Source organism: Macaca nemestrina, chromosome 11 (genome assembly GCF_043159975.1).
Source record: "Macaca nemestrina isolate mMacNem1 chromosome 11, mMacNem.hap1, whole genome shotgun sequence".
NCBI lineage: Eukaryota > Metazoa > Chordata > Mammalia > Primates > Cercopithecidae > Macaca > Macaca nemestrina.
The window spans coordinates 23,220,592-23,243,417 of NC_092135.1; the positions used below are offsets into that span (position 1 = coordinate 23,220,592).

Below are 22,826 nucleotides of genomic sequence, written 5' to 3' on the forward strand. Positions count from 1 at the left end.
TTGCATGAGGAAAGGCAGTCTGCTTTACTCAGTCTACCAATTCAAACATTAATCTCATCCAAACACACCCTCACGGACACATCCAGAATCATGTTTAACCAAATATCTGAGCACCCCATGGCCCAGCAGAGATGACACATAAAAGTAAGCATCACAGAAAGGTTTTCTAACTGGGAGATGAACACTTCGAGAATAATTAATTTGAATAAATTTTTATAGAAACATTTCAAATTATAAACAAAAAAGAATTAAAAATAACCTACAATTCTGTCACCATTAGATAACTCTTGATTTTAATTTGGTGCATATCTTTCTAAACATTGCTTATTGAAATTAAGTGCTCTGTATCGCATTGATTTATGCTGATACATATTTGGATTTGCCCAACTTTGCTAAAATTACACACATGGGATCAACTGAGAAAATCAGTTGCATCATCATCACAAGCACAGACTGAAAAATCATTAATTTGCCTTGCTATTCACAAAAGGGGAGAAAAGAAAAAAAGAAAGAAAATACTATGCTATGTTTGAATAGAGTTTGTTTAATCATCAAAATTATTTCTTTATTTGTCACAGAAAATTCTGTAGACTTTGTTTCTTTAGGGAGAAACATTTAATGTCACTTCTTAATAGGGCTTTTGTTAACCCGAACAGCTGTTGGTGTGTTTGTATCTAAAGGCCTTAGGAGGTCAAAACTAAGTAGTCCTCAATCATCAGAGTTATGACCAAGCAATGACCATGAGAGGTCACATGTCGGAAGAGACTGACTATAAACTGAGCATGTATTGCCCTACTCTCCTTAAATGCCATTTTCTGGATCTCAAGTTTAAGATTCCTAGAAAGTTTTGCAATGTACAATAAAAGTAGATTGTTGCCTTCCACATTTTTTTCACTTACCCCTGAATGTGTTGAGAATTTCTGAATTATTTGACTCAAGTCTAGTTTACTTTCTGCCATTATTTTGAAACATTAGTTTGGCTTGTGTTCTCTCTGAAAGCATTTGTAGAGCACTTCATACCTGATACTGGAACATATTCATAACCTTGTGGGTCCTGCTCTGAAGGATTCAGTTAGAAAGGACAAATGGCCACTGTTTTTTGTTTTTTTTGTTTTTTGTTTTTTTGTTTTTACTTTGAATCTCTTATTCTGATGGCTCATGGTTCTATAGGGTATAATAACCTCTCATATGCGTGCAGTGATTAATGATCAAACCAGCTCAGTTATTCAATCCAGCATTTAAGTATCCTTAGTTATTTTTAACAAACTTATTGAAACCAAGCCTTTGCTAGTATATCATATAAATGAAGAAAAGCAGTAATTTGGATCAGTAAAGACAAGTGTGTTTTATCTGTCTTGCCAGCTCCAGCCAATTGATGGGTAGTGTCTGGAGGATTCTCATGCTGCTTCTGGGCTCTGTGGGAAAGACCACTAAGATTATCAGCTATGAGTGGTAGAGTTTTAGATGTGTAGGAGTTAGCCAGTTGAAGTGAATAAGTGAGGGAGAGCTTTTTAGGCAGAGGAGAAAGCATGGGAGAGGATGGTACATAAAGGAAAGAGGGTAGAATGCAAGCAATTCAGGGCTTCTGGAGCCACAAATTTCAGAATATAAAACTGTGAAAGATGAGAATAAGGGCCAGGCAGATAGTCTATGTTTAGTGGAGCAGCTTGACCTTCATGCATTTTATAGTCACTAGAAGATTTTAAGCAGGGAAGTGATGGGTTTGCTTAGCAGTGTTTAAAATGGTTGTCATGGTAAGGGCTTTGAGGAATACAAGACCAGAGGTAGGCTGACCTTTTAGAATATTATTGCAGTCCAAAGATGAATAATCTTGGCCTGCATAAGGGCATTGCCAGTAGGGACAGAAGAGACAAAGTAAACTTCTTGATGGCCAGGAAAGGAAGATAAAGGAAGAAGAAACTTTGAGTGATGATGGATGGCAAACAGCATGGGTGAATGTTTCAAGAAAAGATAATACTTAAAACTAAATGAACTAAATGTTAAATGGTTAAACAAGACTATAATATGACAGATCTGAACTATTGACCCCCCTTTCCTTTTTATAGGCAAGAGGATTATATAAATCTTTTGGTTGGCGAGGCATGATTACTCACGCCTGTAATCCCAGCACTTTGGGACGCCAACGTAGGCAGATCACCAGAGGTCAAGAGTTCGAGACCAGCCTGGCCATTATGGTGAAACCCCGTCTCTACTAAAAATATGAAAATTAGCCTGGCATGGTGGTATGTGTCTGTAATCCCAGCTACTTGGGAGGCTGAGGCAGGAGAATCACTTAAACCTGGGAGGCAGAGGTTGTAGTGAGACGAGATCGCACCACTGCACTCTAGCCTGGGCAACAGGGCAAGGCTGTCTCAAAAAAATAAAAATAAATATTTTTGTCCTTGTTGTTTTATTTTAAAGAAAGGTTTTTTAAAGAGAAGTTTAGGGTTTGCAGATAAATTGACAGCAAGGTACAGAGATTTCCCATACAACTCCTGCTCTCAAACATGGATAGTCTCCCCATTATATATATATTCCCTCCCAGAATTACAGTCTGCTACAATTGATAAACATTCATTGACACATAATTACTAGAAGCTCATAGTTTACTTTAGGGTTTACTTTTGGTGTTGTATTCCATGAATTTAAACAAATGTATAATGGCATGTATCCACCATTATAGTATTATATAGAGTAGTTTTACTGCCCCCAAAATCAACTATGCTCCATCCCTTCACCTCCACCCCTCACCCCCTGGCAACCACTGATCTTTTCACTGTTTCCATAATGTTGTCTTTTCCACAGTGTCATCTAGTTGAAATCATACAGCATGTAAGCTTTTCAGATTGGCTCCCTCCAGTTAATGATATGCATTTAAGTTTCTTCCATGTCTTTTCATGGCTTAGTAACTCATTTCTTTCTTGTGCTGAATGATGTTCTATTTTCTGCATGTACCACAGATTTTTTGTTTGTTTGTTCTTTTACTTATCAGTTTATATGCTGAACGACACATCTTGGTTACTTCCAAGCTTTGGCAATTATGAATAAAGCTAATAAACATCTATGTGCAGATTTTTGTGTGACTATAAGTTTTCAACTCCTTTGGGTAGAAACCAAAGAGCTTGATTACTGAATCCTATGGTAAGATTATGTTTAGTTTTTTAAGAAACTGCCAAATTGTATTCCAAAGTGGCCCCAGATTTACCTTTCCCACCAGCAGCGAATGAGGGTTCCTGTTGCTCCACATCTTCCCCAGCATTTGTTGTCATTAGTGCTCTGGATTTTGGCCCTTCCAGGGGTGTAATGGTATTTCGTTAATGTTTTAATTTGCATTTCATTGATGTCATATGATACGAAATATCTTTTTATATATTTATTTGTCATTTATATATCTTCTTTGGTGAGGTGTTTAGGTCTTTGACCCAATTGTTAATTGTGCTGGTTGTTTTCTTATTGTTGAGATTTAAGAGTTCTTTGTATACTTTGGATAATAGTCCCTTTTCAGATGTGCTCTTTTCAATTATTTTCTTTCATGGTTGTCATCTCGTTCTCTTGACATTTTCTTTTGTAGAGCAGAAGTTTTTAATTTTAATAAAGTTCAGCTTATTAATTACTTATTTCGTAGATGATGCCTTTGGTTTCTATCTAAAAAGTCATCGCCATACCCAAGGTCATCTAGGTTTTCCTGTATGTTATATTTTAGGAATTTTACAGTTTTATGTTTTACACATAGTTCTATGATTCATTTTGAGTTAATTTTTGTGAAGGACGTAAGGTCCGTTGTCTAGATTCATTTTTTTGCAGGTGGGTATCCAGTTGTTGCAGCACCATTTGTTGAAAAGACTATCTTTGCTCCATTGTATTGCCTTTGCTCCTTTGTCAAAGATTAGTTGACTATATTTATGTGGGTCTATTTCTGGTCCCTCTATTCTGTTCCACTGATCTATTTGTCTATTCTTTTGCCAATACCAGGCTGTTTTGATTAATATGGCTTTATGGTAAGTCTTGAAGTCAGGTAGTGTCAATTCTCCAACTTTGTTCTTCTCTTTCAATATTATGTTGGAGATTATGGGTATAAATTAGTTTTTAAAAATATATGTCTCCTATTTCTGAGGGATACTGAAAAGCAAATCATATAGAATACAATGTCAAGGAATATTTTATTTTATGATTTTATATCTTATGGATATGTATATACACACATGTATTTATATGTACATACATATGTATATATTCTGAGGGAAAAACTCAAACTTTTTCCTCTGCTCTCTCACCACAACAATCAACACTGAAGACTTCTGTGACCAAATGCATGAAGTTTTTTTCTCCCAACACCAAGCAGCAGATACCATTAGGTGTCTTCCAATTCAATTCAATTCTGATGCTGTCTTCCTGAAAATAATGTCAGATCCCACAGGTTGAGGGCTCAGTTCCACAAAGACTGTCCCCTTTTCAGACACCAGTTGCAAGTTTGGGCCTCCAGAACTTCTGAGCAGCCAGCTTCAAGTTGAGGTTTCCACAACTCCTCTTTGGGTTTGATTAGTTTGCTAAAGTGGCTCACAGGACTCAGGGAAACTGGCTTACATTTGCTTGTTTATGATATAGGATGTTACAAAGGCTACAGATGAAGAGATGCATAGGGTAAGGTATGAGAGAAGGTACACAGAGCTTTCATGCTCTACCTGGATATGCCACCCTTCAGGAGCCTACACATGTTCATTATCTGGAAGCTCTTCAAATCCTGTTCTCTTGGGCCTTTTATGAAAACTTCATTGGATAGGCATGACTGAAGCATGGACAACCGTGTAGTAATGTGATTGGACAAAAAGGTTGTAATCTAATGCTGATAGACTGAGTGGGGAAACCTAGTGAGGCCTATCTGTTCAGATTCTTCTTGGTCTCTCTGTGCAGCATTAATTCCTCTAGAATATGGGACAGGACCTCCTCTGAAATGAGGTTTTATGACCCTCAATCAGAAAGGTGGAAAAATGTTTTAGTCCTGTCTTGTGTAGGTGAAAGGTTTTCTAAGATCTGCTCCTGATGCCAAAAGCACCATAACATTATAATAAAAGACTATTAGTAAGGGCTATGGGAATCATAAGCTAGGAGCCATAGATAAAAACTAATATATATAGATATAAATAATATCACACATATTGATATATGCATTTCTATAAAGACACATATATGTATGTAAATAGAAGTAGATATTTATATAGCTAGCTATAGATATAGATGATTGTATTATTTCTTGCATATATATCACAGTAAGAAATACTAATACCTATTATAAAAATAACACAGGGCGGGGCCAAGATGGCCAACTAGAAACAGCAGCGTTTGGAGGCTCTCATCGAAAAAAACCGTAATAAGCTTGTGAATACTTCACCAGCAACCAAGGCATCCAGATTCTCTCATCAGAACTGACTAGGAGGCTGGCGTGAACCACGAAGAGAAAGAAGAACGGTGTGGTGTGGCGGCCCACACAAGAGCCCCATGGGATGGGGGAGTCCCCTCCCACCAGCCAAGAGAGGCAATGGGTGAGCGTGCTTTTTCCACAGAACTGTGCAACCCACAGATTGGAAAATACCACTCGTGAACCCACACCACCAGGGACTAGCGTCCCAACCCAAGAATGCACAGACTCTTAGTCTCTCAGTTGGAAGGAATCTGTTTAAGCCTACCGAACTCCTGGGGGGAGGGGTGACCAGCACTGGCTGTGGCTGCCTGCTGTCAAAGCTATTTGAGCTCCCTGGGGGAGGAGCAGCAGACAGCACTGGAATTCGCATCTGCCTGACACAAAGCTCCCTGGGCAGCGGAAGGGCGGCATCCATCTCTATAGCCCCAGGCTGTGCTTTTCCCCTGCTGGAGAAAGGGAGGCTGGACAGCTTGGTCCCAAGACTTGTCCGTCCCAGTCCAACACACTGGCTGTGGCAGTCTGTGGCCAGAGTGCCTCTTCAGGCCTGACCCTGACCCATCCTTCCTCACTGGGTGAGTCTTCACCACCTGAACTCCAGTAACACCAGCCAGAGGCTCAGGGACAGAACCTGGATCTCCCTGGGCCTGAGTTCACTTTGGGGAGGGATGGCTGCAGTCTCTGTGGACCAGCAGACTTAGCCTTTCCTCTTGGTAGTTCTGAGGAATCCAGGCAGCCCAGACAAGTGGGTTCCCCCCAAGTGAGGCACTGTGTTCAACAGGTCCTGTTCCCTATGCCACCCAACTGGGTGAGACTCTTCAATAGAGGTTGTCAGACACCTTATACAGGAGTGTTACTACTGGCATCAGGCTGATGCCCCTCAAGGTCAGAAGTCCCAGAAGAAGAAACAGGCACTCAACTTTGCTTTCTCTAGCCTCTTTGAGTAACATCTCCAGGGACAAGAGCGAATCAGAAAAATAGGTCCTGAAGTGAACCCCCAGCAAATGGCAGCAGCCCTACAGAAGAGGGACCTAAACATTGAAAGAAAAACAAACAAGCAGAAAGCAACAACAGCAGCATCAACAACAACAACAACAACAAGTCTCCACAAAAACCCTGTCCAAAGGTTAGCAGCCTCAAAGACCAAAACTAGACAAACTCAAGAAGTTGAGAAAATATCAATGAAACAATGCTAAAAACCCAAAAAGTCAGACTGTCTTTACTCCTCCAAATGATTTCAATGTTTCTCCATCAAGGTCACAGAACTGGAGGGAGGATCAGATGGACAAATTGACAGAAATAGGTTTCAAAAGATGGGTAATAAAAAACTATACAGATCTAAAGGAGCATGTTCTAACCCAATACAAAGAAGCTAAGAACCTTGATAAAATGTTAGAGGAATTGCTAACTAGAATAACCAGTTTAGAGAGGAGCATAAACAATGTGAGGGAGCTGAAAAACACAGCCCAAGAACTTCCTGAAGCGTACACATATATCAATCGCTGAATCAACCAAGTGGAAGAAAGGATGTCAGAGTCTGAAGACCACCTTCCTGGAATAAGGCATGCAGATAAGATTAGAGAAAAAAGAATGAAGAGGAATGAACAAAGCTTCCAAGAAATATGGGACTTCATAAGAAGACCAAACCTACAATTGATTGGAGTACAAGAAGCAGATGGAGAGAATGGAAACAAGCTGGAAAACACACTTCAGGATATTATCCAGGAGAATTTCCTCAACCTAGCAAGACTGCCAACATGCAAATTCAGGAAATACAGGCAACATCATTAAGATACTCCACAAGAAAATCATAATAAGATACTCCCCAAGACACATAATCATCAGATTGAAGATTAAAATGAAGGAAAATTGTTAAGGGCAGCCAGAGAGAAAGGCCAGGTCACCTACAAAGGGAAACCCCTCAGACTAACAGCAGACCTCTCAGCAGAAACTCTACATGTCAGAAAAGTTTGGGGGCCAATATTCAACATTCTTAAAGAAAAAAAAACTCAACCTAGAATTTCATATCCAGCCAAACTCGCTTCATAAGTGAAGGAGAAATAAAATCCTTTCCAGACAAGCAAATGCTGAGGAATTTTGTTGTCACCAGGTCTGCCCTGCAAGAGCTCCTGAAGGAAGCACTAAATATGGAAAGAAAAAGCCAGTAGCAGCCACTGCAAAAACACATCAAAATATAAAGACCAATGACACTATGAAGAAACTGCAACAACTAGTGTACAAAATAACCAAACAGCAGCATGATGATAGGGTCAAATTCACACATTATGATACTAACCTTAAATGTAAATGAGCTAAATGTCCCAATTAAAAGACACAGACTGGCAAATTGGATAAAGAGTCAAGACCCATCAGTGTGCTGTACTCAGGAGACCCATCTCATATGCAAAGACACACATAGGCTCAAAATAAAGGGATGGAGGAAAATTTACCAAGCAAATGGAAAGCAAAAAATAAGCAGGGGTTGCAATCCTAGTCTCTGACAAAACAGACTTTAAACCAACAAAGATCAAAAAAGACAGGGGCATTACATAATGGTAAAGGGAACAATTCAACAAGAAGAGCTAACTATTCTAAATATATATGCACCCAATACAAGAGCACCCAGATTCATAAAACAAGTTTTTAGAGACATACAAAGAGAGGTGTACTCCCAGACAATAATAGTGGAAGACTTTAACACCCCACTGTCAGTGGGTGTTATCAGTAGATCAATGAGACAGAAAATTAATAAGGATATTCAGGACCTAAACTCAGCTCTGGATCAAGTGGACCTAGTAGACATCTGCAAAATCAACAGAATATACATTCTTTGCAATGCCACTTGGCACTTATTCTAAAATCGACCACATAATTGGAAATAAAACACTCCTTAGCAAAAGCAAAATAACTGGAATCATAACAGCCTCTCAGACCACAGTGCAATCAAATTAGAACTCAGGATTAAGAAACTCACTCAAAACCACACAATTACATGGAAATTAAACAACCTGCTCCTGAATAACTCCTGGGTAAATAATGAAATTAAAGCAGAAATCAAGAAGTTCTTTGAAACCAACAAGAACAAAGAGACAACGTACCAGAATCTCTGGGACACAACTAAAGCAGTGTTAAGAGGGAAATTTATAGCACTAAATGGCCCTATGAGAAAGCTTGAAGATCTCAAGTTGACACCCTAACATCACAATTAAAAGAGTTACAGAGGCAAGAACAAACTAATCCAAAAGCTGGCAGAAGACTAGAAATAATTAAGATCAGAGAAGAATTAAAGGAGGTAGAGACCCAAAAAAACCTCAAAAAAAAAATCAATGAGTTCAGGAGCTGGTTTTTTGAAAAAATTAACAAAATAGACAGACTGCTAGCTAGACTAATAAAGAAGAAAAGAGAGAAGAATCAAATAGACACAATAAAAAATGGTAAAGGGGATATCCCTACTGACCCCACAGAAATACAAACTACCATCAGAGAATACTATAAACACCTCTACATTATAAACTAGAAACTCTAGAAGAAATGGTTAAATTCCTGGGCACTTCCCCCTCCCCCATTAAGACTAGACCAAGAAGAAGTGGAATCCCTGAATAGACCAATAACAAGTTCTGAAATTGAGGCAGTAATTAATAGCCTACCAACCAAAGAAAGTCCAGGACCAGATGGATTCACAGCTGAGTCCTACCAGAAATACAAAGAGGAGCTGGTACCATTTCTTCAGATACTATTACAAGCGATTGAAAAGGAGGGATGCCTCCCTAACTCATTTTATGAAGCCAGCATCATCCTGATAACAAAATCAGGAAGAGACACAACAAAAAAAAGGACACTTCAGGCCAGTATCTCTGATCAGTATCGATGGGAAAATCCTCAATAAAATACTGGCAAATGGAATTCAGCAGCACATCAAAAAACTTATCCACCAGGATCAAGTCGGCTTCATCCCTGGGATGCAAGGCTGGTTCAACATACACAAATCAAAAAACATAATCTATCACATAAGCAGAATGAGAGACAAAAACCACATGATTATCTCAATAGATGCAGAAAAGGCCTTTGATAAAATTAAACATCTTTTCTTGTTAAAAACTCTCAATAAACTAGGTATTAATGGAACATATCTCAAAATAATAAAAACTATTTATGATGAATTTACCCAACCAATATCATATTGACTGGGCAAAAGCTGGAAGCATTCTTGTTGAACACTGGTACAAGACAAGGATGTCGTCTCTCACCACTCCTATTTAACATAGTATTGGAAGTTGTTGCCAGGGCAATTAGGCAATAGAAAGAAATAAAAGGTATTCAAATAGGAGGAGAGGAAGTCAAATCGTCTCTGTTTGCAGACAACATGATGGTATATTTAGAAAACCCCATCATCTCGGCCTAAAAACTTCTGAAACTGATAAGCAGCTTCAGCAAAGTCTCAGGATACAAAATCAATGTGCAAAAATCACAAGCATTCCTTTACACCAACAATAGACAAATACAGAGCCAAATCATGAATAAACTCCCAATCACAATTGCTACAAAGAGAATAAAATACCTAGGAATACAGCTAAAAGTGATGTGAAGAACCTCTTCAAGGAGAACTACAAAGCATTGTTCAAGGATGTAAGAGAGGATGCAATCGAATGGAAAAACATTCCATCCTCCTGGATAAGAAGAATCAATTTTATGAAAATGGCCATACTGCCCAAATTGATTTATAGATTCAATGCTATTCCCATCAAAATACCATTGACATTCTTCACAGAATTAGAAAAAGCTATTTTAAGTTTCATATCTAATCAAAGAAGATCACATATAGCCAGGACAATCCTAAGCAAAAGGAACAAAGCTGGAGGCATCATTGTACCTGACTTCAAACTACAAGTCTACAGTAACCAAAACAGCATGGTACTGGTACCAAAACAGACATAGAGACCAATGAAACAGAACAGAGACCTCAGAAATAACACCACACATCTACAACCATCTGATCTTCAACAAACCTGACAAAAACAAGCAACAGGGAAAGGATCTCCTATCCAGTAAATGGTGCTGGGAAAACTGGCTAGCCATATGCAGAAAACTGAAACTGGACTCCTTCCTTACACCTTACACAAAAACTAACTCAAGATGGATTAAAGACTTAAATGTAAAACCTAAAACCATAAAAACCTAGAAGAAAACCTAGGCAATACCATTCAGGACATAGGCATGGACAAAGACTTCATGACAAAAATGCCGAAAGCAATTGCAACAAAAGCCAAAATTTACAAATGGGATATAATTAAACTAAAAAGCTTCTGCACAGCAAAAGAAACTATCATCAGAGTGAACAGGCAACCTACAGAATGGGATAAAATTTCTGCACTCTACCCGTCTGACGAAGGTCTAATATCCAGAATTAACAAGGAACTTAAATGAATTTATAAGAAAAAAAAAAAACACCCCATCAAAAAGGGGGCAAAGGATATGAACAGACACTTCTCAAAAGAAGACATTTATGCAGCCAACAAACATATGAACAAGTTAGGACCAAAAAACAAAAGCAGATGGACACTAAAACAACAGGTATAAAATGGAAATGTCCCTGACAAACAAGTATGGTCACCCTACTTATGAGGTCAGAAATAGATTTTATGTTCTAATTGACTCTTAAGGAAATAGTTGCATTATCGCCTCTTCTTAAACTTAATTTATTTTTGCTAGGAATCCAGCACACATGGGCTTACACTCTAGAGGGTGTTATGCAAACCAATGGTTTCCGTATGTCAGTTGTGATTCTAGCATTGTGTCCTCTATCAGTGCCCCAGGAAGAGGGACTGCCTGGCTGTGAACATGTTCCAGATTGTGCTAGATATATTTTGCCAACCAGGCCAACCTGAAATATCTAGGTCCATCTTTGGAGGAGAGCTCATCAAGTCCTGAGGGAATATAATTGCATTTCAGTTATCTTTTTCAAAATGTCAAATTTGAGATCCTCAAATTTTTCATTTAAAATGTGTAGCTAGGTTAATATGAGGCAAGAATAGAAAATTTTGGTCTCTAGTCTTTTGGGAGCAAACTAGAATCTATTTCCCATTAGCCCACAGCTATTCTTATCAGGCTTTTGTCTTAGTTATCTTTTTTTCCCTTCAAAATGGTCGCTGAACAGAAGAATAAAAGGCTTTTCATGTCTTTTTAGTGTTTGTTATCTTTCTACTTCTTATATGAAGTAGTTAGAAGAACAAATATTGTAGATTTAGACAAATGTGACTTAAACTTCAGGTATATCAATATCCCTTGAATGTCAACATAATCAAATCACCTAATCCAGTTGGGAATATTAATAATATCATGGAACTTGCTGTCAGGATTAATGAGATATTCCAGGTAAAGAGCCTAGCACAGTGTTTGGCAATTAGTAGGCGGCCAATAATAAATGGCAGCCATAGTTATCAATGAAGAAATACACGATTTTAAGTAGGTAGAGCTGGCTGTGAAGAAAATGGTCACATAAGTGACTTCATACTCTATTTCAGCTTCCTTCCCACTCTCCCTCCTTCCCTCCACACACACCATGTATGCCATCTCCTATTGCCAGTATTTGGGACTCTCATATGCTTCTGGACCACTGTCTTTTCCTAGTCTAGCATCTTCTATTCCTGGTTTATCTTCCTCATCTCTTTCCTTCCAGACCTCCCAGTCTTATGACCTCTGCTTTTGCTTCCTGCCATGTGCAACCTTGGAAAGGTTCTGTTAATGTCATTTATGCCAAATGTTAAAGACTAACATCATTTTCCTATGCTAATCTTGCCAGGAGGTATTTCCATTTTAATGAAGGTCAACATCGTAACCTAATTGAATAAAAGTGCAAAGCATAAGTTGGAGGTATCAGCAATAGGGAGAGAAGAGATTTTTTCAAGAGATGGACTCAAGATAACAATAAAAATAATGAACAGCTAACATTTATTCAGTGCCAACTTTATTTTGCACTGTGCATTATATGCATTACTTCATTTAACCCTCACAACTAATAAATTAGGTACTCTTATTATTTTTATTTTTCTAATTAAAAAAATGAAGCTTGGAGAGGTAAAGCAAATTGCCCAAAGTTGTATATACCGAGTAAGTGAAGAAGACAGGTTTAAAACTCAAATCCATCTGATTATTGTCATCTCTCTTACACTATCCCTTACAGGCTGAATTTTCACCAGGGCAGGTATCTACTGACCCTTATAATCATTCTGTAGAGCCTAGTGCAGTGCCTGAAACATGGTATAATATGAATAATATATGCGAATAATATAATTATTATATTATATTCATATAATAATATGAATAATATAAGTATGAATAAATATCTGCCTTGCTCATAGTCACCTCACCATACCTTTCTGGAATCACCTCTTGCTTGGAGGCCCTGCCTTGCTCCATATTCTAAGAAATCCGGACTGCTGGTAGTTCCAAATACATTCTTCTATTTTCTGTGTGTGTCTGTCATCTTGTCCCCTATATCTGCAATCCCTCATTTCCCCACAGTTTCTGGGCTAACTCCCATTTACCCTGAGAGTGACAGAGTTCACGAGTGATCTTCCCCCATGAAGCACCATCACCCTGGCCTCATCTCTCATCCTCTCCCCACATGTTCTCTTCCCCTTTCCTACCTTGATTCAACTGAGCCAGGGCTATTTCTGTGTCTGCGTTACAGATAATAGTGTTTATGAGGGCAGATATCTGACATGTTTTTCTTCTTTATTTTACCTGACTTATTTGTACCCTGTTTTAATCTGACTTTTTTTTCTTGTACTCTTCTGACCTAGCCTACTCTACCAATTCTGAGGTGCATTTTTTTTTTCATATTTTAATACCTCTGATATTGTTATGCTGTCCAGCTGATAAAATCTTAAAATTATAATTGACAGTGGCTTTTTTCTAACTTGGTGAAACAAAAATAAGGGTTAATTTCCTTCTACGATCAACAGCATCTTTGATTTGATGAAATATAGTGATAGATGTTAAAGATCATATGAACGAATGAATGGCACTCACAGCCCTCCTTGAGTCACATTACTATGCCTACTTAGAACCTAACTGTTCAGCATCACAGGCCTCATGGCAGGGCAGCAGTTGAACATTATTCTTTATTTATGCTAGGCTTTCCTAGTAAAGGTAGGGCAAATAATAAATCAGCTAAAATTGTTTTTAATCATTTCTTGCTGGAATGATGTGACCTGTCCCATATGTTTATCTTCCAGGTGAAATTGATCTTCAAATTGTCTCCAAAGTTCAGGCTCAATACCCAGGAGTTTGTATCAACAATGAAGTTGTTGAGCCAAGTGCTGAACAAATTGCCAAATACAAAGGTACCTGTAACTCCTGGTCCTCTACCCCAGATCCTATCCCAAAAGACTTAAGTCAAATTGTTCCCTTGAATGATTAATAATATAGTTACTGTGGTATGCTTTTCATAAGCTTAGTGGGAGAAGAACTGAATTAGTTCTTGGCAGGCATGACTAAACATCTCAAAATGTGAACAGTGAATAATAAACTCCCTTTTCTATTGACGCTTAATCCATTCCCCAGTTGTCGTCAATGATTACCTTTTGATGTTTATGCTTAGATAGAGATTCATTCATTGATCCAGAATTATTTAAACCAACCTTAAAGAGCTTATGTTTAGTGGGTTACAGTAAAAGTTCACAAACTTTTCCTGGCAAAGACCAAATAGGAAATATTTTAGACTCAGAAGTTCAGCCCAGTCTCTGTCACAACTAATCAACTTGCCATGTGCCACAAAGGCAGCCAAAAAAAGGTAAACTAATGAGCATGGCTGTGTTTGAATAAAACTTTATTTGTAAACACTAAAATTTGAATTTCATATCATTTTCACATATGAAATAGCATCTTTCTTTTGTTTTTTTAAATCATTCAAAAATATAATGACGTGAAACATGAATGGCAGTGACACAAAATCAGGAAGTAGAACAATTTTTAGCTTGCACTTCATACAAAAATAAGTAGCAGGCTAGATATAGTCCCTGGACAGTGGTTTGCCTACTCCTGAATTATACAAACATATCATCTGTTTCCAATTCACTTTCCATTGATAAAATTCACCGGTTGATTCTTCATTAATACTAAGACAATATAACCTATGTCTGCCCAGGGTTCTTGTAATTATTTCTTACTGACTCTTTCTTTCACCTCTAATTTCGTTAAATACTAGAAAAAAAGCAGTATGAACTCTCTGGTCTCCCAGACATAAGAAAGAAAAATGTTCTTTCTACCTGTTTGTATATAACATTGATTGCATTAAAATTCTAAATGGAAATGGGTTCCACATTTGCAATTAAAATTGATGGTGTGTCACCTCTTCTCTGTATTTTAGAGCTTGTAGCCAAGACATCAAACCTTGAGAATGTAAAGTTTGCTTGGCATAACGAGACATCATCTGAATATCAAAGAAGAATGTTGGAGAAAAAGGAGGTTCAAAAGTGGGACTTTATTCATATGATTCAGGTAAGAATATGTATTATAAAAAGAAGACTTTTCCGATATATATAATATAATGAATACCTACTATTCTAACTTTTAAAAGGAAAATGAAAATCTTGTGATTTCTAATTTTACAAGTGATCATGATCTGCTGAAATAAAGGATAAAGATGTTTATAATACTAAGATTCTCTTTAACATTCAAAAAACCAGTTTTCTCTAATCAAAATACCTCTACAGTTATCCATTGTTAAAATGTTGGCTTAATTCTTATTTCTTTTTTTGAGATGGGAGTCTCGCTGTGTCACCCAGGCTGGCGTGTGGTGGAATGATCTTAGCTCACTGTAGCCTTAACCTCCTGAGCTTAAGCAATCCTCCCACTCCAACTTCCTGGTTAATTGAGACCACAGGTGTGCACCACCACACCCAACTAATTTTTTTATTTTTTGTAGAGCTGCGGCCATACTATGTTGCCCAGACTGGTCTTGAAATCCTAGGCTCAAGTGATCTTCCCACCTCAACCTCCAACAGTGTTGGAATTGGTGTGAGCCACTGCACCCAGTCTTTAATTTATTTTTATATCATTGAATGTTTATATAGAGATTTGAGAATGATAACATCATAACATATTCTCTAGTGACTCTAAAGGTTTAGGTGGACCAATGTCCCAGAGTGTTTCTATAGTGGACATATCGTCAAAGGGGCAGATTAAATGATGCCTCAGTTCGATAAATTTGTACTTCTATCATCCAGATCCAACAAACTGACTCACACATGTTATAGAAAAGGAGTGACTATTGAGTAGATAACATGGGGCTGGATTTCCAGAGATAACTAATATTTCTGAATAGCATAAGGGATGTATGGGTTTTGGATGCTGGTTACCATCGGGAAATGTACATATTTTGGCAATACCACTTGATTAACAACAAAACACTATTTTTCTTCCTGGTCTACAATGATAGTCACCCCAAAAGAATAAACTTACTACAAGTCAAAGGAAGAAATACTCCGATTTCGTCATATACAGGCAATTCTATGTCTCTGCTTCGTTAGCTGATGAAATCTTTTGCCTGTCAGGTAGTACTTATCACTGTCCAGAATGCCAAGATATTTCTCTACCAGATTTGCTTTTGGTCCCACTTCCTCACATAACTGTTTTATAACTCCCCTCTCTCCTTACTACTCCTGCAATCTCTCCCAGATCATTCGTTCTGAACCGATGACCTCACTTCACAATGTATAGAGAAAATAGAAACTACCAGATAGAAACTCATTTTTCACCTGCTAACTTTGCAAACATAACTGCATTTGTGCACCATCTCCTTCTTCCATCTTATTGCAAAAACCTCCTTTTATCAAAAAACACTCCCACTGCTTAACCCTGGATCCTATTCTTTTCTCTGTTATAAATGTTGTGATTTCGGGAATCAACTTCTCTTTCCTATTTCTCTTAAAACTTCCATGTTTGTTCCTTTTTTCTTACAGCAATTCTGTTTCCCTCTGCATCTCTATCCTGTTCTTCTCTCTCCATCTCTGTCTACGCCCCATTTTTCTGTGCAGCATCTCTGCCTCTCTATTACTCACTATAGTCCTCACACTGTCATGATACTTTTACAACCTCACTGTTAATTCAGAAAATTTCACTGTCTTTGAGAAAAATTTAAGGGATCTTCTATGGGCCACCTCTGCATTTCTAGCCAGGTCATATTGCAGATTATTAGTCATCATATTGATTTGCTATATCTGGGTACCTGCCTGTGGTCCCTGTGGTGAAAAATGTGGAGTGTGGCCCCTAAGGCACCATGAGCCATGCACAGGTCAGGTCCATTTTATTTCATTCATTCATATGAAAGAGCCATAGCTAAAGTACTTTTCTTTTGTGCAATGAATTCTCTAAGGACAAGCTATATGGAACATTGAATTCTTGTCCAACAAAGATGAAGATGAGATATAAGAAGTGTCTATGGGGGTGGGATCCAAAGATGCAAGCCATGGGGAACAATTTCCCATTGTCAATACCTAAGTCCAAGCTCTGTGTTGGATGGAAAGGCCTGTATTTCACTAGAGATTGGTCCATAATTATTAAAAATGGGTGGCCTGACCCCTAAACTCCCTGTGGCCAAGCAGATAACCTCATGCTTTATTTAGTCCAACTTCCGACAGAATCTGTCATCATCAGAGCCTGTCACATTTTCTGTGATTTTAAAAAAGCATCTGTGAGCATATGGAGAAGCTAGTGCAAAGGGCTTAATTGTAAAGCAACGTTCCATGAAATGGGATCTGTTTTTATGGTGCCGAAACCATTTTCTCCCAGAAGAACTGCAATTCAGAAATTATAGAATAGGCATAGGATTCATGTCCCTATGTGGAATGGTGACTAAGTGTCTTCAGCTATAAATGTGTGTGCTATGGAAGCCAGAAAGGGTAAATTTAAAACCATTTCACTCTAGTCGAACAAATACCATACTTTTCCATTTCCCCAAATATTTTCTCACATTATTGTTCTATGTCTTTATGCAACGTCTTTTATTTTTAAATTTCTTAAGTGTTTTCTTCGATAAAAATTAACTCAACTAGAAAATCAAACTTTCTAGGAGTATCTAGCCCAAGCAATAAAGACTTCAACATAAAGAAGCATCTCATTTCTTTTTCCTCATTTCTAGATGCTGTATTATGTAAAAGACATCCCAGCTACCCTGAAATTCTTCCATAGTCTCTTAGGTACCAATGCTAAGATTCTCATTATTGTTGTGTCAGGTAAGTTATTTTCATTCAGCCTGAATTTAAAAACAGCAATAGTACATGTATGCATGGATCCCTGTGTTTGAAAGAAGCCTATATATTTTGTCTTCATTATGAAATTCTTGCCTTGGCCTCTAATCATCACCAACTAATTTTCACAGTATTAGGGAAGTCATTCACAACAGTTCTCAATTTAGAAGGTATAGTGGAATTAAACATTTGTTTACTTCTTTCTTTTGGTAAAATATGTCTTTCTCTTCTATATAAGAATCCTTTTTGTAAAGCTTAGAGTAAATTCAACTGACAAAAGATTTTAAATGAGACCAAAAATAGTAAACATTTATTTTACCTACTTTGTGCCATTTGAATGTTTCTTTTCCCTCTGTGATGTTTATTAATAAATAAAGGTTTAAATATTTCAGATATCATCAAATTTAATTAACTTGCATTCTTAGAGCCATGATCAACACTGCTTGCTATAGGTTTTTTCAAATCAAAAACATTTAATTTGTTGTGTTTTGTGTTGGTGTTTTATTTTCTAGGGAGGCATGTGAGCATGACCAGTTGCTGCCAGGGATCTAGTGTCACACAGAGAACACGAGTAAACATTTTTAGATAATGAAACATTGACATTGTTGAGGACAATATTTATTACTTCTTTCATTCAGTAATCTTTATGGATTGTCCACCAGTAGTTATGGGTTGATTTTAGTTACACAGCAGACTCTGTCTCCCTAAGGTTATACCAGACCCCATACTTGGACACTGTATGTCAAAAAATTGATTTGTTCTTAAATATGAAGAATTGCTTTAAAGATGGCAAACATGGTTATAGCTTGTAATCCTGGGCTTGACCTTATGTGAAAGTTTGGCAATAGAGAGCTCCTGTACACAACCTCTCCCCGAAGGGAACATTTAGATACACTATTTTTATCTCTAATTCATTAAAAATACTCATTCATGTGGGAGAGGTCTTACTTCCCATTTAGAAGGGCTTATGGAAACTGGATTCATCCTACTAACCTCTCTCTGAGCTAATAAAGTGCTATGAACTGCATTTAGAATTGCAAAGTAAACTTAGTTATCAACATTGTAGGCAGCCTATTCTTGATGATATTCATCAATCATGCAGAAAAAGTATTGTACACAGAAATAGCAATTCATTGAGAAGTCATATATTTTTTATCTTAGAATATGTTTCATCTCAATGGTAGGTCTAATCTCTTATTTATATTTGGTTTATTTCAACATATTTTCAGAAGTTAACTTCTGAGCACCCAGAAGTTAGCTTTCTATGAGTATATATTACCAATAAGACAAAGCCAGCCTGAAGTTTAGAAGGGAGCATGAATAGTCCACATGTAACTGAAAAGTGACTAAGTGCCCTTATGGCTACAGTATTCTGCTGGCTGTATCATGAATGAATTAATTGATGATTATTGGCATCAAGAAGCTTGAAGACCAAAATAAACTCAGTGAAATGTGTTGTATGTTAATACACGGAGCAAGAATACTGAGGCACTTCTAACTATGTGAATTTGGTCTCTGCATCTCAGTTTATTCAAGGGCTATTTCTGGATAACCATATCTGCATTATATTACATCTTTTCATATATGTGGTTCATGAGTACCATCTGTAAATAAACATTCATCATTTAAAAAATCAAAAGAAAGGGAGTAAAGACTCAAAAATCAGTTAGCTTTTTTTGAAAAGTATTTTGAGTCAAAAATTATTTAATCAATGTTTTTGATGATGGAAATGTTTTATTCACTTTCTCAATATGCAGTTAACAATTCTTCATTACTGCTTATAGCACAGGAGATAGCTGTTCCAAAGAGGAAAACGTTGTTAATAGACACAAGAATGCAATGAATAACATTTGACAGATTATTAAAGAGATTTTGATGACCTCCTTCCTTACCATACGCACTTCTTAGAAGAGATTTACACAGCTATAGCCATCCATTTTTTCCTAAAAGAAAAACCACTTAGCAAAAGTAGAAGAAAGATTTAGATATTTTATTTGGGGTTTTCTGCTTCTCTTTCTTCTAAGGCTAAGAATGTCTTGGCTTTTTTTGCCTCTATTTGTCAGAATGCTAAGTAAATAAATTAATTAAATATAAGTTAATTTTTTAAAAACCCACTTTTCACATTAATGATTACTTTGCAGTGAAAAATAATTCTACCTGAAAAGAGAAATAGAATTGTGAACTATGTTGATCATTGTCATCAATTTAGTATAACTGGAATGTCCCCAGATTCTCCAGTCCTATGGGCATGTCATACTTAACTCTTAAACATCCAGAGTAAATGACGGAGCTCTCATTTCAAGTAACTTGGGTAATCCATCCCCTCATCACCATTCCTTTACTCCTGAGGATTCCTGGGGTCAGACTTAAATGTTCCTGGTGATTGCCATCCACTGCCTGCTCCAAGTTCAACTTTTGATTTCTTCTCTCCAAATCTTGCATGTGACGCATCTGCCCTTTCTCATCTTGTTTCACATTGCCCTAAACATGGACATAGTCCTACCTCCTTCCTTCTCCAAAACACCATTCTTGCTTTTGACAGATGTTGAGACCTGTTGGGGAGAAAGAGGAACAAAGAACAGAATTCAGCATTAAGGTCCCACCGTGACTCTCTTTCTCACCTTTCTCTTGCTCAGTCTGGACTCCCTTCCATTGAACCTGTTCTCATAACTTCTCTCAGTCTTCCCTCATATCCTCTTAGTTCAGTGCTGAGATGCCACCTCCTCACTTTCTATTGCAACCCTCTTTTTTAACTTTTATTTTAAGTTCGGGGGTACATCTGAAGGTTTGTCACATAGGTAAATGTGTCCGGTGGGGGGGGGGGCGGTTGTTAAACAGATTATTTCATCACCCAGGTATTAAACCCACTACCCAATAGTAATCTTTTCTGCTCCTTTTCCTCCTCCCACCCTCCTTCCTCAAGTAGACCTCAATGTCTGTTGTTTCCTTCTTTGTGTTCATCAGTTCTCATAATTTAGCTGTCACTTATAATTGAGAACATGCAGTATTTGGTTTTCTGTTTCTGCGTTAGTTTTCTAAGGCCAATAGTTTCTGGCTCCATCCATGTCCCCGGAAAAGATATGATCTCATTTTTTTTTATGACTGCATAGTGTTCCATAGTGTATATGTATCACATTTTCTTTAACCAGTCTGTCACTGATGGGTATTTAGGTTGATTCCATGTCTTTGCTATTGTGAATAATCTTGCAATGAACATTTATGTGCATGCGTCTTTATGATAGAATGATAAATATTCCTCTGGGTATATACCCAGTAATGAGATACTAAACTATACTATAGGGGGGTACAGTAACCAAACAGTATGGTACTGGTACCAAAACAGGCACATAGACCAATGGAACAGAATAGAGAAACCAGAAATAAGGCCACACACCTACGACCATCTGATCTTTGACAAAGCTGACAAAAACAAGCAATGGGGAAAAGACTTCCTATTCAATAAATGGTGCTGGGATAACTGGCTAGCCATATGCAGAAGATTGAGGCTGGACTCCTTCCTTATACTCTATACAAAAATCAACTCACTATGGCTTAAAGACTACCCAAAACTATAAAAACCCAGAAGACAACCTAGGCAATACCATCCTGCACATAGGAACAGGCAAAGATTCCATGACAAAGACACCTAAAGCAATAAAAACATTGGCAAATGGCATCTAATTAAACTTAGGAGCTTCTGTACAGCAAAAGAAACTATCAACAGAATAAACAGACAACCTACAGAAAGGGAGAAAATATTTGCAAACTATGCATTTGACAAAGGTCTAATATCCATCATCTATAATGAACTTAAATTTACAAGAGAAAAACAACCCCATTAAAACGTGGGCAAAGGACATGAATAAACACTTCTCAAAAGAAGACAGAGATGTGGCCAACAAACATTTGAAAAAAAGCTCAGCATCACTGATCATTAGCAAAATGAAAATCAAAACCACAATGCAATACCATCTCATACCAGTCAGAATGACTATGTATTAAAAAGACAAAAAATAACAGATGCTGATGAAGTTGTGGAGTAAAAGGAACACTTATACATTGTTGGTGAGAGTGTAAAGTGGTTCAACCACTGTGGAAAGTAGTATGGCAATTTCTCAGAGAGTTAAAAGAAGAACTACCAGTTGACCCAGCAACCCTCTTATAGGGTAGTTTAATTCCCTTTTATTCTATTTCTGTCACCTAGATAAACCTGTGCATACATGAACTTGTCTTAATAACAACACATTTCCCTGAGATAAATTATTTTGCTCCCCTCCCTGAGATGAGCCTCATCTCATTCATAAAGCATCAGAAGAAGAGTTCAGTTCATGTCTATCTCCCTCAGATAAGGTATATGATGAAGGTGACTGTAGTTTCCTATTTTTTAAAAATAGCAATAGTTGCTTTGTTATATTAACATACCCAATACAAATATATTGGTTAGCTTTTGGAAAAATAGATAAAATCTAGTTTCCAACATTGGGAACAAATTTGATCCCAAGAAATTTCTAATCAGACATTTTCATATCCATGTCAGTGAACAAAATAATTCTTTAAACCCCATTTTTCATTTACTCAACAGATTGAAACATTTCCTAAAGTTGAATATTGACCTAGAACTTGGAATATCTATACCACATTGGTTTACACTAGGTTCTGTTTTTATCAAGATTCTTTGGGTCACTTTCTCAATGGAATTTGCCTCATAATTACCTAAAAGGGAAGATGCTTCTGTGTATGTTCATTTGTTGCAGGGTAATATTGTCATCCATAGCTGCTCTGCAATGCACAAAACTGAGTACTCATGGTATACAGGGAGGCATATAGGGAGATTCATCTCTGTTCCTAGATCTTTGTAAAGACTTTGGCACAGAGACAATACTCAGTAAACATGTTTTAATTGAACTGACTAATTGTTTATTATTTCTGCCCTATGATATCAGAACTACAATAAGCTCTGAACATACATCCAAGGAAAAAGAGTATATTTCAACTAAAACTGACTTGATGAAATCAGAGAACACAGGAATTTCTGGATATTTGCAGATGGAGTTTAATAAATAGGAATAAAAGACTCAATAAAAAAGACACACACACACACACACACACACACACACACACACACGCACTGCAAATGGAAGTAGCCAGACAAAAGCAAT

General features: G+C 37.3%; 1 protein-coding gene across 4 annotated transcripts in view; it reads left to right on the plus strand.

The window, feature by feature from the left end:
• Positions 1 to 22,826, plus strand: part of LOC105492589 (histamine N-methyltransferase) — a 50,895-nt gene that overhangs the window by 22,307 nt on the left and 5,762 nt on the right. For all 4 annotated transcript variants that reach the window (XM_071072674.1, XM_071072675.1, XM_071072676.1 and 1 more), the window contains 3 exons: positions 13,654 to 13,761; positions 14,787 to 14,917; positions 17,559 to 17,652. In XM_071072674.1, the coding sequence (XP_070928775.1) occupies positions 13,654 to 13,761; positions 14,787 to 14,917; positions 17,559 to 17,652 (333 nt within the window). The remainder of the gene's footprint in view (positions 1 to 13,653; positions 13,762 to 14,786; positions 14,918 to 17,558; positions 17,653 to 22,826) is intronic.